This window comes from Rhineura floridana, chromosome 10 (assembly GCF_030035675.1).
Source record: "Rhineura floridana isolate rRhiFlo1 chromosome 10, rRhiFlo1.hap2, whole genome shotgun sequence".
Taxonomy (NCBI): Eukaryota; Metazoa; Chordata; class Lepidosauria; order Squamata; family Rhineuridae; genus Rhineura; species Rhineura floridana.
The window spans coordinates 41,812,708-41,830,635 of NC_084489.1; the positions used below are offsets into that span (position 1 = coordinate 41,812,708).

Below are 17,928 nucleotides of genomic sequence, written 5' to 3' on the forward strand. Positions count from 1 at the left end.
TGGTCAATAATATCAAAAGCTGCTGAGAGATCAAGTAAGAATAACAGGGTTGCACTCTCCCTGTTTTTCTCCCGATAAAGGTCATCCATCACGGTGACCAAACCCGATTCAGTCCCATAACCAGGCCTGAACCCAGACTGGATTGCGTCAAGATAATCTGTTTCATCCAAGAGTACTTGCAATTGCTGCACCTAAACCTCTCAATCACCTTCCCTAAAAAGATGGTATTTGCGACCAGGCTGTAGTTGTCACAAACCAATAGGTTCAGTGTGGGCTTTCACAGGAGCGGTCAGATCACCTCCTCTTTCTGGGCAGCTGGGACCACTCCCTCCTGCAAAGATACTTTGACCACACCCTGGATCCATTTGGTCATACACCCTTGGCAAGTTTTAATAAGCCAAGAAGGACAAGGGTTAAGAGGACACATTGCTGGTCTCATCATCATAAGCACATTGTCCATGTCATCAGGCCACATCAACTGAAACTGATCCCAAGAGTTGCAGCAGACGTTGCACTGGATACCTCACTGGGGACTACAGTACATGTGGATGGAATATCAAGATTGCTACAAAGGTGAGCAACTTTATCCTGCCTTGCAAACAATTCACAGTGGGCCTCTGAAGGGTCTAAAACTCAGTTTCCTGCAGTTGATGTCAACAGACCCGACAATACGAAAAAGCTCACTGGACGGCTACTTGACAATGCAATGGAGGCAGAGAAGTGGGACTTCTTCACCACCCTCACCGCCACACAGTGGGCATGGTTATGATGTTTTATTTGTGCCCAATCAGCCTCACAGCACTTCATTCGCCACTTGCGCTCTAGACATTATTTGGCCTGTTTCATTGCCCTTAATTCACTGGTGTACCAAGGTGCAAACCAGGCTCCACAATGCCAGAGAGGGCACTCATGGGCAACTGTGTTAAGAACTCAATGCATCTCGTTTTTCCACAGCATGACAAGGGCTTCAACAGAGCCACCTGCTCTATCTACTGGGAACTCCCCCACAGCATTCAGGAATCCAGTGGATTCCATTAGTCTCTGGGACAGACCATCTTAATCTGTCTAATTTCTCAATTACAGACAGCAGAGTACGTGTGGTTCCCCCATCCCACACCCAGTCTCTTCATTTCAGACTCTAGAGGAGGGAAGGTCAAACAAACTGCTCAGATGAAGCCCACAAGCTATGAAGGTGCCTACCACAGCCCTAACACAGAAGCATCAAGGGTCTGTCTGTACAGGCCTTTGAGAAATTTTGCTCATGCTTTATAATAAACATGCTAGTCCTGGCCCCATCCTTGGATATCTATGCATCAAGTCTTTGCACATAAAGCTCTATGCATATATACACACACACAGTTGCAGACTGAACATGTAGGCTTCCCCACTTCAGACATCCATACTTGATGAATGGATATTGGGGGTGGGACTAGCTGGCACAGCCCCACTTCCTGCTCATATATTGATTACAACATGAGAGCAAAACTTCTGAAGGGAGTTTCTTGCCTTGCCAAATAAATGCAAAGCCACCCAGCTGATTTTCACCAACAAATTGGCACAAACATGTAATGACAAAATTTATACAGTTTTAACAGATTAAAACAGGAGCTCAGAATTCTAATTCTAGAGATTACTCTTTAAAATTCCTTTGTCAAATTTCAGCTGCCTGATCCAAGGCACTCATCAAGGCACTCATGGCTTCAAAGCAGCCAAATAAGTTGTTCTGAATGCCCTCTCTATAAGAGATATGCAATACGGGAAGGGGAAAGTGAAATTTCAGGGAAATACATGATCCTGGAACAAGTAGGGGCTCCCTCCTCCCCACCAGCCAAGGCCTGAGTGGATTTGAAAGTCCCGAGTCAGAAAACCTCACTGATACACAACTTATTTGTGGGGGTAACTACACACACAGTGTCCTCAACATCCCAACCTGATTGTTATAAGAAGACAGCTCAGGAAGAGGGAGTCAGGTATGTTCTACTTTTTCTATTCCACTTCTTAATTTAGGCTTGGAGAATCTGCCCTTACCCACAGATTCTCACCTTCAGCAATAAATGCACATAAACATGTGCAATAGATTATTACTGTTGGGTTAGGGAACATGTGAGGAACATGACTCATAGCAGACTGATTGTCAAATGTGGCCAACCTGGTACAGTTGGCTTGCAATTTTTAAAGTCTCCAAAATGCTGCAATACCCCCCATTCTTCTTACCTAATTTTTAGCAGCTATCCCATGGTTGATTTATATGCATATTATTTAAAATTGAGAGCCGGTGTAGTGGTTAAGGTGTTGGACTACAACCTGGGAAATGACCAGGGTTCAAATCCCCACACAGCCATGAAGCTCACTGGGTGACCTTGGGCCAGTCACTACCTCTCAGCCTCAGAGGAAGGCAATGGTAAACCCTCTCTGAATACTGCTTACCATGAAAACCCTATTCACAGGGTCACCATAGGTCGGAATTGACTTGAAGGCAGTCCATCATCATCATCATCATATTTAAAACTGGTTTTGCTTTTTTTTGTTCATCATTGTACCTTTAAGATATTTGTAACCATCCAAAGAGCTGTGCAGTATGAGCAGTATATAAATTTAATAAATAAATATATTTTTTAATGATGGCTTCTTCAAACAAACTATGCTAAAAACATTGCTCATGAACTTGCCTTGTTAACAAACCATAGTTTAAGTGAATCAGAATTCTGCCAGTTCAGATGTAACAGGAACTCTAATTTAAACGTAGTGGATGCTTCCAACCTTCTCCTTCCAGCCATATTTGGGGGTGGTGGGAAGAATATTCGTATACTTACATGCTCATGCACATCTATAGTAATTATAGGCTCATCCATTAAGCTATGATTTATGATTACATGCTGAAAAGGCCAGTAAACTCTATCAAACCTAGCAAGATTAACCTCAGTAAACATATTTAAGATCACCCTGCCCTTATTACAGGTACCTGATGCTCCCCAAAGCACTCACTCAGGCCAATGTCTAAGTATATTTAGCATACATATGGTTGAAGCCTATATCTGAAAAAAATTAATCAAACAAAAAATAAAATAAAACAGTATGAAACAGTCCTAGGAAGGGTACTGTACCCTGGCACAGAGGCTGAGATGATCGTTTAAATTTACCTTCTGAGCAACAAGCTTTGCTACCACATCTCTTGCATGAACATCTATTGTGCAAATAGTCATGATCTTCTGTCGGTCTCTTGATGTCAGTTCTCCCAACAATAGAGAGATAAGAGCATTTAGCTGAACGATCTGAAAAAGGCACAAGGAAAGTAATGTTACTGAACTCAACTTCACTACTCTTAAGCAACACTAATTGTTGTTGGCTTGTTCTATGCAAGGAATGAATTCAATTGCTCTGCCAATTTTGTTGTATGGCAAACAGCTACCAGGTTCTCTCTCATGCAAAACATTTATGTAATAGATATACTAACTTATACAATGCTAGTAATTGGAACTGTAATCAAATAAATACTTTTAGACTTATTTTTGCTGTAATATAAACCTATGAAAACTGTATGTGAGCTTTTATGTTCCAATAAAATTTGTTAGTCTTTAAGGTGCCCAAGACTTTTTGTTGTATATTTGCAAAGACACTGAAACAATCTTATCTATGAACAGGCAAAGGGAATGCGTCTTTTATCACAGATAAAAGTGAGTAGCAAATAAATACAGCTTGACAGGGCATTGCTTAATGCGCTAGCTAAATCACTGCTACAGACATATTTCATTTGTTTTAACGCCAGTTTGCACAATTGGCAAAAATTGAGTGATAACGTTTTTGCTGGACTGTGCCACATCCAGCTTGCTTGGGAAGGGGATAGGGAAGAAATTCTATTCAGTTCGCATTTAAAGCTGAAGGTATCAAATTCATACCTTCCAAAACAATATGAGAACAAAACACAGCCCTCCCTCAAAATTCACCTTTATCCGAATTTTTCCAATGCTTCTCCAATCAGTTTACAAAATTGCATATGTTACTGGAAAGTTTGCATAAAAATATACTAGTGGAAATGCCATACAAATACATTATGTTAACAGAAAATGTTTGCAAAAATCTGAACATTACTCAAAACTGCATACAATGTGTTTATTAGTAGAAATTTGCCCTAAAATACTGAAGAATTTTTAAAAGATTTCTTTTTTAAAAAAAATCATTAATTGCTGCAGAAATGTGGAGAACTGAATTTAAGATTGGAAAAAATGGCAAACTGCAATTGACAGATCCTTCCATCCCTAGAAGGGGAACTGTTGAATATTTTCCCAGGAAAAAGCTTTGTGCACATAAACACAAAAAACACCCTACCATGCCAAAGAAAATAGTACAAGCTAGCTCTCCCCTGACATCTTAATTTTCTATGTGAAAAGAGAGGGTGGTGGTTGTTTTGGGTGAGCATTCAAGCAAGCAACATCCCACACAAAGGCACACCTGTAAACTAAATAGCAAAATCCAGATTTACCACTTGATTCTGCTCGTTGTGTAAACTAGTCCTATTTTACTTGTGTCTGAATGTTAATTTTGTTAAACAAATTAAATAAAATAAGTGAATTTTACTAATATAAATATTAATACCTGTTTTTTATGATAATCCTTCAAGGCTGTTTCAAACCCTTCTTCCAACCTATTGAATGCTATTCCCACATCTGTAGTCCACCAGATTTGAGAGCCAGTGAGCGCTACTTGAGCAGGATAATCAAAGATCCATTGTTCCCTGGGCCTTTCCTCATAAACAGCTACAGCTTCTGTGATATGATGACGTACTGTTTCACACATGACTTCTTCAAGGTGTTTTAACCAGGTTTCCACCTTTTGGGGAAAAACACACATTGGGTTTGTAGTCAGACTAATTTAGGTGGGCTTGTCCCACTGAAGTTAAATGAGTCTCAAAACATTATTTATTAAATTGATATCTGGCCCTTCCACATAGAAGCCCATGACACAAACAAAAACACTAAAAACACTCTAAAACATCTTAGAAACAAAATACTTTAAAACGCATTAAAACAAAACATCTTTAATAACATATTAAAACAAAGCATCTTTAGAAACATCTTTTTTTAAAAAAGCTTGAAAAACATTGAAAAGAGACATTTGGTCTTACTGTGAAACGGTCTTCTCTGTGCATGTCAAATATTATCTCAGGTGGTTAACTACCTCCTCCTAGCAGTTGAAGGCAGAAAGAGCAGTGTTTGATTTTGCAGGGACTTCCCACTCTCCCTGGCTACTTGCTACAGTTCTTTGATAACAAGCCAACTCGACGAGTAAATGACTTAACAGCAATGATAGAGATCTGAAGAAAACAAACAGTAGTCCCATACTCTCTGCTAAACAGAAACAGTAAAAGCAATGATGGCAGCCCAGCACCTCCTAGGGAGTGGCCCTGAGATCATCTTTGACATGCTCAGAGAAGACAGTTTCACCTCAAGACCAAATGTCTCTTCTCCTGTGCATGGAAAGATGGTCTCAGGTGGGACATACCAAAGCTGACCCATGTAGGGTGGGAAATTAGCTGGGCTGTAGTACCTTAGTGTTCTGAGACAATGTGCTGTAGCACTCTCCTCCCAAAGGCAGCTTCAGTGGACATGTATTTATTTTGTAATGCTTGATAAATGTGTTAGGACTAACCCATGTTGCTGCTCTGCAGATCTCCTGAAGGGAAGCATTGTGGGAAAAGGCTGCTGATGCGGCTGCTGCCCTGGTGGAATGGACCACTATCTTGGTTGGGTGAATCAGCCTCAGGGAAGTGTATGCCAAGGTGATACATGCTTTAATCTACCTGGCTAGTGTTGAGGTGAAAACCTTCTTCCCTAATGAAGGTGGGTGAAAGAACACAAACAGACTACCTGTTAAGTGGAAAGGTTTTGTTTTAGAAATATACACTTTTAGGGCCCTTCGCACATCCAGTGAGTGCCATGCCTTCTCTATGGGATGAACCAAGGAAGGACAGAAGGAAGGTAGCACAAGTTCCTGCTGACAGTGAAAGACAAGCATAAATTTAGGACAAAATGAAGGGACAGTGTGGAGAATAACCCTATTCTTATGAAAAATACAGTAACATTTATCAACAGACAGCATTTAACTCAGACACTCTTTGAACAGTGGTAATGGCCATGAGGAATGCAACTTTAAAGGACAGAAGATGAAGAGAGACTTTACTGAGTGGCTCAAAGGGAGGTTTTTGGAGGGTGGATAACACTTTGTGCAGGTCCCAAGTTGGATAACGGTGCTCAGTTGGCGGTGCTAAATTGTTGCCCCATGTAGAAAATGCTTAATGAAGGGATGGATCCCAGTGGATTCTCTGAGGATTTAGAAAGAATTGCCTACAGAGCTAAAGCCTGACATCCCAGGGTGTTAGGTCTGAACCCCAAGGATAGACCATCTTGTAGGAAAGGTAAGACTTCATTGATACCCATCTTCCTTGGAAGTAGCTTTTTCTTCTGAGACCAAACAGAGAAAGCCGTCCATGTACCCTCATATATCCAAATGGTGGATGAACATCAAGATGCCATCATGGTCTCCACCACTGTAGGCGGAATGCCCTTCTTCAACAGATGTCACCTCTCAACTTCCAAACATGAAGAGTCAGCCACCCTAGATCTGGGTGGTGGAGTTGCTCTTGTGACAGCAGGTCTTTCCTGAGGAGAATTTCCTAAGGAGGATCACGGATAAATTGAGGAGTTCCAGGAACCAGGGTCTCCTTGGCCAAAAAGGGGCTACCAGTAGAACAGTTGCCCTCTCGTCTCGGATCTTCTGAATCACCCTGGGAATGACTGGAACTGGAGGAAAAGCATACAACTGACTCAGAGGTCATGTGGTCATTACAGCATGTATCCTTTCCGCCGTCGGAGTTGCATATCTGGTGAAGAACCTTTTCACCTGACAACTGAGGTGAGTGGCAAACAGATCCACTTTGACTCTCCCAAAAGGCCATCGGATGAAGCTTCCATTCTCTTTGATGGACTTGCTCCTGACTTAACCAGTCCACTTGTCCATTGTCTTCCCCTCTCAGGTATTCTGCCAGGAGCAAGTACAGATGGATCTCTGCCCACTGGAGCAGATGCGAGGCTTCCTGTTGGAGCTGAACGAGCGCATGCCTCCCTAACAGTTCACATGTGCTTTGGCGGTCACATTGTCTGTTCTGATGAGCACCGCCCTCAACTGTCTTGATCCTGCAAAATGCCTGAGTGCCAGACAAATTGCTTGGAGCTCCAGAAGACTGATGGGAAGTAAAGAAAGACTCCTGTGCAGACCAACTCTCCTGAACCATCTGACCATTGCATATGGCTCCCCAGCCTGTAAGGCTAGCATCTGAAGTGATGAGTGTTCATGGCGGGTCTCGGAACGGTACGCTCTTTTGCAGATTGGGCTCATGTACCCACCATAGGAGGAACTGGGGGACTGCTGCCAATAATGTCAACCGCTGGTGTCACCTAGCTGCTATGTCACTCTGAAATGGAAGCAGCACCCACTGAAGGGGTCAAGAGTGGTGATGTGCCCAGGGAGTGGTTTGGAACGTTGACGCCGTCAACCCCGTCAACTACTGCCAGTTGCATGAGATCCACTGACCGGGAAGCAAGAATTGATACTATTGCTGAGCATACCTTGTTTATTCTGTCTTGTGCCAATGTTATAATTCCCAACTTCGAGTCTATTGTGGCCCCCAGATGATGTTTCACCTGACAGTTGCTACAGATAAACAGACCTCAGGATCATCAGTATACTGATGACACCTCACTCAAAATCCTGTAATGGCCACCCCCAACAGCTTTAAATGGATGTTGAACAGCACTGGAGACAGGACAGAACCCTGCAGCAACCCACAGTCCAAAAAGGAAGGGATTGAGCAGATGTCACAAAATGCAATTTTCTGTTTGCAGCCCTGCAGGTAGAAATAGAGCCACAATGGTGCTGTTCCCCCATTCCAAAACTACACAGCCATTCCAGAAGGACACCATGGTCAACAGTATCAAAAGCTGTGGAGAAAGTTAGGAAAACCAACAGGATCACATTTCCTTCCCATATCCTGATCAAAGTCATCTGTCAGGGTGACCAAGATCGATTCAGGCCAAAACTTGACCCAGACTTGAATGGGTCTAGATAATATATTTCTTCTAAGAGCACCTGGAGCTCTGCTGCCACTACATGTTCAAGCACATTTCCTAAAAGAGGGATATTTGCAACTGAGTAGTAGTTATTGCAAACCTCTGGGTCCAATGTGAAGATTTTTGAGTAACGGTTGAATTTCCATCTCCTTCAAGGTGGCAGGAATCGTCCCCTTCTGCAATGACGCATTCACCACATACCTAGTCAATCCCATCCAGCTGGATTGTATGAGCCACAATGGGCAAGGGTCAAGAGGGCATGTGATAGGCTGCATAGGTATAAGTGTCTTTTCCATAACCTCCAGCCTCTGGCCTCAAAATATGAAATAGGTCACATAAAACTGAACCAGACCATGCACTGAATACCTCCCTTGGACCTGCATCAATACCTTGTATCCTAGGAAACATAGTACCAGTAATAACCTGATCTGCTTCAACATCAGCAGACTATCTCATGGAAGAAACAAGACATTTGTATGCAGTGTAAAAAGTAGAGGGAAGAATCACAACTGTCAATAACATCAGATGATTAACTCTTAAACGAAGACTAGCTGCTATAGAACATCTGACAGCAAAGGTGTGACATTGGCTCGATTTGGACGATAGTATCTCAGCTTAGCCAAGATATTGTTGAGGCTATGAATAAGCCTTATGCTCTTGCATGTTCACTCCTCTTGTCACACAAGCCAGTAAACACACCAGGAAGCCTTCAATTAACTATAGTTTCCCCTTTTGTCAATAGCGGAAAACTATGTTTCAGACCTAGTCAGGAAATTACCCTAATTTCAAAGCATAGTTTATTATCAAGGTTTGTTCTGAAGCTGTCAACCATAGTTTCCCAGTCTGGACACAAGAGGAAACTATAATTAACTGAAGACTTCTTGGCTTGTTCATTCACCTACATAGAAACATAGGAAGCTGCCTGATAACGAGCCAGACCATTGGTCCATCTAGTTCAGTATTGTCTACATTGACTGGCAGTAGCTCTCCAGCGTTTCAGACAGAGAATCTTCTCCAACCCTCTCTGGAGATGCTGGAGATTGAACCAGGAACCTTCTGCATGCAAAGCAGGTACTCTATCACTGAGCTACAATCCTTCTGCACAAAGGAAGAAGTAAACTGAGATATAATCATCCAAATGTGGCAAATAAAGTAAGCTAAATTATGTGTCATGGCTCCTGTCAAAGGAATCCAGAGAACTGCAGTTCTGTGATGAAGCTAAGGATCTTCGGTACACCCTCACAAGTACATTGTGCAGAATTCCTTGTGGGCGTGGAAGCACCCACAACAGTCTCTTGATTTAAGTTTGTAATATATGTGAGATTAACCATCATATGGCACCTATTCTTGCTTCAGCACTGATCACATATATTAACAACTCTAGACATGTACAATCCACAACACTTTCTTTTAACCTTGTTTGCCTTTGGGATTTAAAACCATCATTATGATTATGCCTGCTGTCTATGATTGCTTTTATTCTAATAGCAGCTGGACTCAAAAACATATGACACCCTTATTTTTACAGCTCATATCACAATAGTTAAATTTCCCAGACAGAGAATGCAACCTAACCTGTCTTATCCATTGACTGAAGTATTTAAACTTACTATGTCTGTCTTGGCCAACCCCTTTGGAATCAGACTCAGGATCACCGATACATTTTTCTCTTTTACTTTTAATGCGAAACTTAACTAGTCTGTAGATCACACTACAGGTCACAAAGGTCTCTGAGTCTCTACAAGGCATTACTCAAGCAAAGATGCTGTCACAACAATTAAACATGCTCCCAAGGACCCCATAAGGAGAATCAGAATGGTCACACTAATTGCACTGGAACTGTCTCTCATATCAGGACTGGGCAAACGGACACTCCTACTAGGGGTTGGTCTGTTCATGCCTGCGTCAGCAGTGGCACATTGTTGACAGAAGCAGAGATGTTTCAGCCACTTCATCCCTAGCCTCAGCCTCTGCCTCTGAGTGTTCCTGCTGCTCAGCAACCATGTAACTCTCAGGAGGCGGACTGGGGACGGGAGATAGCAGACATTACAGAGGTGGGATAGGTGGGTAATCGCTTGGCCATTCAGCCTTGTCTTCAGCAGCCCACACCTTAGGGGCAGAGCTGTTACTCGGCAGATCACTAGGCTCCTCCCTGGCTTCATCAGCTATCCCCTGTAGACCACTGGGCACCATCCGCTGGATCCCAGTCCTCTTCACCTTCTGATCCACTCCCCCAAGAGTTCTCTATGGGGCTCATGACAATGTCTTCCAATTCTCCCTATTATTATTATTGTTATTGTTATTATCATCATTATATTGTATACTTCCAGACTGAAGGGTTAAAAAAGTTAAACAGTAAAAGTAAGAGATGGAGAAGATAATTTTGACAATTATATAGATGACCCAAATTAAAGTAGAACTTTTACTAAGAATAGTTGGATCATAAAAAAGCTTTCCACCCACATTAAGAAAAGAAAAAAAGCTATCTACCCATGTATGTGTGATTTGGGAGGGGGGGATTTGTTTTTGAAACGTTTGTTGCAAAACTGCATAATTATTTCGTGAAACATTTTTATACCCAAGAGAGCTATGTTCCATTGTAACTTCATGTATCCTTAAGCCTAAGTAAGCATTTGCTATTTATTTTAATTCCTAATAAAAATTATGTATGAGGTCTGGGGCAATTTTTATTATATATTCATGCCTTGTGAAAATTATGTTTCTGATACCACAATTTTATCCAAGTCTTCACAGTGTCCCATTTCATTCACTGGGTAAGTCTGTATAGTATTGCAGCTGAAAATCACTCTCCTCTGGCAAAGGAGCATGAATGTTTCCACCCCATTTTAGTTAATCACTTTCGCCCAATTTTAGCAGTTAAGAATATTCCTACATTTTAATCTGAAGAACCAACGTACCTGACCACCACACTTAAATCCTGCATTGAATGGGACATACTCCTTTTCTTTGCTGTACATTCCTAGTACAATATTCTTGGATTGCTCTTTGTCGTCTTGAAATTTAAGATCAGCAGTGTTGTCAAAAAGTTTAATAAGATGACAGGTCACCTGCATTCAAACAGCAGCATACAATTAACGAACTCAGTCATCGCAGGTTTGCTCAGATTTTAATCACCTTCTCTTTCACTTTTCTTTGCAGATAATGCTTTAAATATGATTACAAGAAACTTTACCTGTTTGGGCTGTGTTCCTTTTGAGAGAATGTCAAGCAGATCAGCAGATGAAACAAAATAGAACCGAGGAAAAGCTAAGCGCTTGGTTTCTAAGTATTCAGCAAGAGCTTTTTCGCAAAGCAAAAGCCTGAAAATTAAAAAGGAACACATTTACATTTAAGAACTGGACCATTTTTGCTCCTCAAATTAAGTATATGGAAACTGGCTATCGAGGATAGTAACATTTCAGATTTCCTTCCTTAATGGTCTTATGTATATCTAGTCAGAAGTAAGTTCCACTGAGTTCAATAGGACCTACTCTCAGGTAAGTATATACAGCACTGCAGCCAGTAGCAGATAGCATGGTGAGGCTGCTCAGCTCGCCTGACCTCCCACTTGCCGAGTTGCTGCTGCGTAATGGGATGGAGAGGGGCAAGGCTGTGGTGAATTGCAAATGCACCGGCACAAGTGCCACATTAGCTCCACTGGCACAATTGTACTCAGTAGTGTAGTGGCAAATTCAGAAGTGCAGGGTCCCTTCTTGATACTCACAGCCACACCCCTCCCCTCTTTTTTGTTGTGGGGTTAAGAATGAAATCCTTGTTAATGCCTTCTACCACAACAATAGATGTCCCTAGGAGCCAATGAGCATGAAAGAGTGTTAGCTACTGAGAACAGCCTTCTCAGTGCCTAATTCACCTCCTTTCACTCTGATTGTCTCCAATCAGCAGGAAATGATAAGAAGCATATTAGAAGACTCTTCTCAGTGGCTAACACACTCCCCTTCATGCTGATTGGTTTCAATATGCTGGAGACATAGGGACCCTGCTCTCAAAAAAGTAACAGGTCCAAGACCCCGAGACCCTGGACAACTATAGCTCTGATTGTACTGCACCCCTCACCACTACTTTGCCTCTCCCCTTCTCCATCCTGGTATGTAGCACAACTGATTGCAGCCTTAAATCCTTTGGCATAACAATATGGATATTTGTCAGGGTCCAAGTGTTCCACAAAAAAAGAATGATTAAATCGAAGTGTCCCAATCAATGGGGTGTCAATGAAATGCATATTACAATACAGAGCATTCACTGCAACTGAAAACAGCCCCTAAGAAACACACTTGTTTCAATCTGATGCAGCAGTGCATGAGGGCAGCCCTGCTGGCTCAGATCAAAGTGCTGTCTGGTCTAGCATCCTGTTTCCTACAGTAGCAACCAGGCGCCCCAAATCCAGAGGCGAATGTCAATGTCAATTTCAATTTCTCTCCGTTTCTCATTTTTCCACTCTTAAGCTCAGTTCTCCAGATTTCCACATCAGTTTGCAATTAAAAAAAAATCTTCATGAAATGTCATCAGCATTTTAGTATGAATTTCTCCTAAAAGGCACCTTTTTATTACAATTTGTCTAATATACACATTTTTAAAGCATATTTTCCCTAACAGAATGCATTCCTGTATATTAATTTCATCAATATATGCATTTTAATGCACAGTTTACTTAGTATATGCACTTTTATACACATTACTTGGCTGCAGAACTGCATTGCAAAATTTGGAAAAGTAGGTTCGCTTAAATGTGAAACCAAATTGAATTTCTCCACCCATCCTTAGCTCTGATTTAAAAAAAAATCTTTTATTCATTTAAAAAGCAGTGGCACTAGATGTATCAATATAGCCAAGTACAAATAAAATATACAGAATTAATAACTCCTGCAAACCAAATATGAGAGGTAGGATTTTCCAGTTTTGCAGCAATTATGTCTCCCATTCTAGTCTTTGTCCCTAGCTCTGATGAGTATGCACAGCTCTTGCATGACCAGGCTTCCTCATTCAGTTTAGTTGATAGGACGGCATTGTGCATACATCTATTACATGATCAGATCTGCCACCTCCATGTAGAGTACAGGATTGCTCTGAATGTTAATTAATGGAATAGTATTTGTTTAGCTCTCTCAGTGTTTCTAATTAGGAATGCCTGCATAAGCTAATTAGAGGGATTAAAATGCAGACTTGGAAAAACTGGTCATGTCAGAGGGCAAAATAGAAACATCAGCATATAATATATACTATTAATTTAAAAATTACCTGGGAAAAGTAGAATTACAAAATAAAATAGGACAGACATTGGAAGAAAACAAAATACCAGATAATTTGAGATTACCTATGGTGAGAGGGGCTCCAGACTGTGCTTATGTCTCAACTGAAGGGACAATTGTTTCACAATATTAAAATTATATATCCTCATGAGCAGTACTTAAAACATTCAATGGAAACTACCGCACTTGTGCACCTTGGTGGAAATGTTCTAAACCCAATAGTTATTGGAAGTTGATTATGAAGACTTCAACAAGGAAAATTGCTGGGTATAATGCCTTTACTTTTCAACCATGTAAAAGAAAACATTGCAGAATAAGTATGAAGTTGTCTTTAAAAACCTTATTGCCAGAACTGTATTTGGAAGATACTGGGAACCTTTACAATTTGAACTATATTCTAAAGAGTAGTAGTTAATTAAATTAAGGATCACTGTAGCAATGGCAAAATTAACAGCTTATGTATTGGGGAAGGAAAACATTAAAATGGATAAATTATACAGCCACGAGAGTAGCTGTATACTATACCCAGCATGGATTTTTCACATTCCGCAATGTTAAATTGAAAATACCCCCATGCCATTCTGATGCTTCCCATAAGCTCATTTCAAAACAAAAGCTTACAAAACTTATAGTCCTGAACTCAGAAACGTTTGCTTAACAACCCCCTCAATTTTCATGGCGATACACAAAACAGTCAGAGAGAATAGAGTTCAAAGTCCAAAAAGAGAGGGAAAAAACCCAGAGCCCTTTTGGACTTTTTTCTTCTGAGAGTTCTCTTAATTTGTTGAAATTAATTAAAAATCAGCCATGGTCACAGAGTACCTGTAATCGTGTTACTGACCTTGCCCCATACTCTGACCTCCATCTTCTGCAGTTTAAAAGTTAAAAAAATGCCTGGCTGATTTTTAATTAATTTAAGAAACTTTGGCTGGAACCCAATTATAACATAGGGCATGCTCAGTAAGAACCAACTGTCAGTGTTCTAAAAGTCAGACTCACAGCTGCTTGGTTTGGCTAATCAGGGGGCCACACCCACACCAGACTTTGATTTCACGTGAGACAATCATGGCTTCCCTCAGAGAATCCTGGGAAGTGTAGTTTGTGAAGGGTGCTGAGAGGAGACTCCTGCTCCACTAAGAGATCTCCAGTGGCCAGAGTGGTTTAACAGTCAGCCACTCTGATTGAAGGTCTGTGAGGAGAACAGGGCGTCTCCTAGCAACTCTCAGCACCCTTCACTAACTATACTTCCCAGGATTCTTTGAGAGAAACCATGACTGTCCAAAGTGAAATAAAGGCCTGGTGTGGATGTGGCCAGGGACAGCTTTGGTTTAAATTTGGGTGGTGTCAGGCCCAGGATGCGACTCAGGAACCAGACCAGAAGTTGTAGTTAATTCGTGTTTTATTAGAGTAATGTCCAACAAAGACTGCGCTTTCTCATGAAGCAATACAGGGATACAGGTCCTGCGACATTGGGAGAAAGTTGACAGAGCAAGGGGCTGCTTCCCGCCTGTTCTTTAAGAAGGGGCTAAACGGGCGTGCAACCTTTCGCTCCTCCTTAACTCCCCCTCAGGTACTGCCCGCCTTCCCCCCCTTCTCTCCTGTCTTTTCAACCGTCTGCGTGTGCGTGGTGAGGGGGGAGGCATCACCTCCTCCTCTTCTGAAGTGTCCGATTCCCCTATGGGTGATAAAGGAAGAGCTGAGGGTAAACCATCTCTCCGCCTTTCTGCTGTGATCAGCCCTCCCTCTTGCTCTGAGCTGCAGAGAAGGGAGGGCCTGGGAATGTCTGGGGGGGATTCTAAAACTTCAAGGCTCTCAGGCTCCCCGTTGCTAGGCGACCCTATCTCTGGCATGTCCTCTGTTTCGGCTTCGCTCCACAGAGGGTAAGTTCCTCCCTCCTCCCTCTGCCAGCCATTTGAATCCTCTTCTGACAACCCCCCAGGAGCCCAGCTCATCCTCCCGACACCATCCCCCTTCTCAAGCTGTGCCCCCCTCCCCCTGTCTGGCTTGGGGCGGTGAGGAAAACGTTGATGGAAAAGTTTTACTAACTCTGGAGCATGCACATCATCTGCATTTTCCCATGATCTGTCAGCCACCCCATAGCCCTTCCAGTGAATCAAATACAGCAGCTTGTGGCGTCTGATCCTGGAATCCAAGATTTCCTCAACTTCAAACTCAAGCTGCTCATTTATCAGGAGTGGGGACCCAGGAGGCTCCTCCGGCTGCAGCTCACAGGGAGGGGCAGCTTTCGTCAAGAGGGATCGATGAAACACAGGATGTATTTTAAACGTGTCAGGTAGCTTCAGCCGGTACGCCACGGGATTGATTTGAGTTTCTATTTCAAAAGGACCCACCCTTTTGTCTTGTAATTTTCTACATTTGCCCGGCATCTGGAGGAAACGGGTGGACAGCCATACCTGGTCTCGTGGTTGAAGGGGGGGGGCTCCTTCCTGTGCAGGTCAGCAACTCGCTTGTACTCCGTTTTGGCTTCGTTTAACTGCTGTTTCAGTGTTTGTTGCGCCGCTTGCAATTCTTTTAGGAAGTCCTCAGCTGCCGGTACCAGCATTCCTTCTGAGCTGCTTGGAAAGACTTTAGGATGGAATCCATAATTAGCGAAGAACGGGGTTTGTTGAGTGCTGGAGTGTACAGAATTGTTGTAGGCGAACTCTGCAAAATGCAAATATGATACCCAGTCAGCCTGTTGATAAGACACATAACTTCTTAAATATCTTTCCAAAACGGCGTTCAAGCGTTCCGTCTGCCCATCTGTCTGGGGGTGATGGGCGGAGGAGAGTTTTAATTCCGTCTGCAACTGTTTCCACATTGCTCTCCAAAATTTGGCTGTGAACTGAGTTCCTCGGTCTGAGACTACGCTGTTTGGCAACCCATGCAGTCGGTAGACTTCTTTGATGAATAACTTGGCCGTTTCCTTAGCCTCTAAGGCCCCTGCACAAGGGAGGAAATGCGCCATTTTGCTGAGTAGATCTACCACAACTAAAACGGCTGTCATTCCTTGGGATTTGGGTAGATCAGTTATAAAATCCATGGAGAGATCCTTCCAGGGTTCATGTGGGACAGGTAGCGGTTGTAACAGTCCTGCTGGTTTTCCTGTTTGTGTTTTTGTCCGCAGACAGACAGAACAGGACTTTACATAGCTTTCAATATCCCTACGCATTTTAGGCCACCAGAAGTCCTTGGCCACGTTCTGAATGGTCTTGTAAATCCCAAAGTGTCCCGCTGTGATGGAATCATGACACTGGTGTAGGATTCTGAGCCTTAATTCTCCTTCTGGCACATATCTGGCTGTTTTGAACCATAACAGTCCATTCCTCCAGTGAAAGGTTACTTCTGAGTCTTGACTTTGTCCCGTCTCCTGCCCATATTTTAGTACGTCTGCATCTTCTTGTTGTGCCTTTTTGAGTTCCTCTTCCCACGAAGACTGGCATGATCCCAACATTAATTTCTCTGGCGGGATCACGTACTGAGGCTGGTCCTTGGATTCACTTTCTTTGTACTGTGGCTGTCTGGATAAGGCATCAGCTCTCTGGTTTTTGGCTTGGGCTTGGTAAGTGATCTTGAAGTTAAACCTGGTGAAGAACTGGGACCATCTTATTTGTCTCTGGTTCAGCTTTCTGGCAGTTTGGAGGCTTTCCAGGTTCTTGTGGTCGGAGCGCACTTCGATCTGATGAGGGGGCCCCTCTAGGTATTGTCTCCAGTTTTCAAAACAATCCTTGATGGCCAGCAGCTCCTTCTCCCAAACTGTGTAATTCTTCTCTGCAGGCTTTAACTTCCGAGAGAAGTACGCACAGGGGTGCAGCTCCTTTCCTTCTTGGTCTAATTGCAGAAGGACCCCCCCGATAGCAAAATCTGAAGCATCTGCTTCCACGATGAAAGGGCGGGTCGGGTCAGCAAAGTGCAGAATGGGCTCGGAAGCGAACCTTCTCTTCAGCTCCTCAAAGGCCTGGGTGGCATTCTCTGTCCATTGAAACTTCTTCTTTCCCCTTAAACAGTCAGTCAGAGGAGCTGTCAATTTGGAAAACCCTGGAATGAACTTTCTGTAATAATTGGCAAACCCCCAAAACCGTTGTACATCCTTTTTGGTGACAGGTTGGCCCCAGTCCAATATACAGCTTACTTTCCCTGGGTCCATCTCCACGCCTTCCGCTGAGATTCGATATCCAAGGAAGTCTAGAGACTTGAGGTCAAATCCACATTTCTCTAATTTAGCATACAGGTGATTTTCTCTCAGTCTCTTCAACACCGTTTTCACATGCTGGTCGTGGTCTTCCTGGTTCTTTGAGAACACCAGGATATCATCTAAGTAACAGATTACATACGTGTCCAACAAGTCTCTAAACACGTCGTTCATGAATTTTTGAAAAATTCCTGGGCTTCCACAAAGTCCGAACGGCATGACCAGGTATTCATACTGTCCGTAAGCGGTCAAGAACCCTGTTTTCCATTCATCTCCCTGCTTCATCCTGATCAGATTGTACGCTCCTCTCAAATCCAGCTTCGTGAAGATTTTTGCAGAGCGCAGT

General features: G+C 42.7%; 1 protein-coding gene across 1 annotated transcript in view; it reads right to left on the reverse strand.

The window, feature by feature from the left end:
• DNAH11 (dynein axonemal heavy chain 11) overlaps positions 1-17,928 on the reverse strand; it is a 321,971-nt gene that overhangs the window by 219,703 nt on the left and 84,340 nt on the right. The window contains exons 29-32 of the mRNA XM_061586942.1: positions 11,317-11,443; positions 11,042-11,191; positions 4,594-4,827; positions 3,141-3,272 (exon numbers count right to left, since the gene is read on the reverse strand). Of these exons, the coding sequence (XP_061442926.1) occupies positions 3,141-3,272; positions 4,594-4,827; positions 11,042-11,191; positions 11,317-11,443 (643 nt within the window). The remainder of the gene's footprint in view (positions 1-3,140; positions 3,273-4,593; positions 4,828-11,041; positions 11,192-11,316; positions 11,444-17,928) is intronic.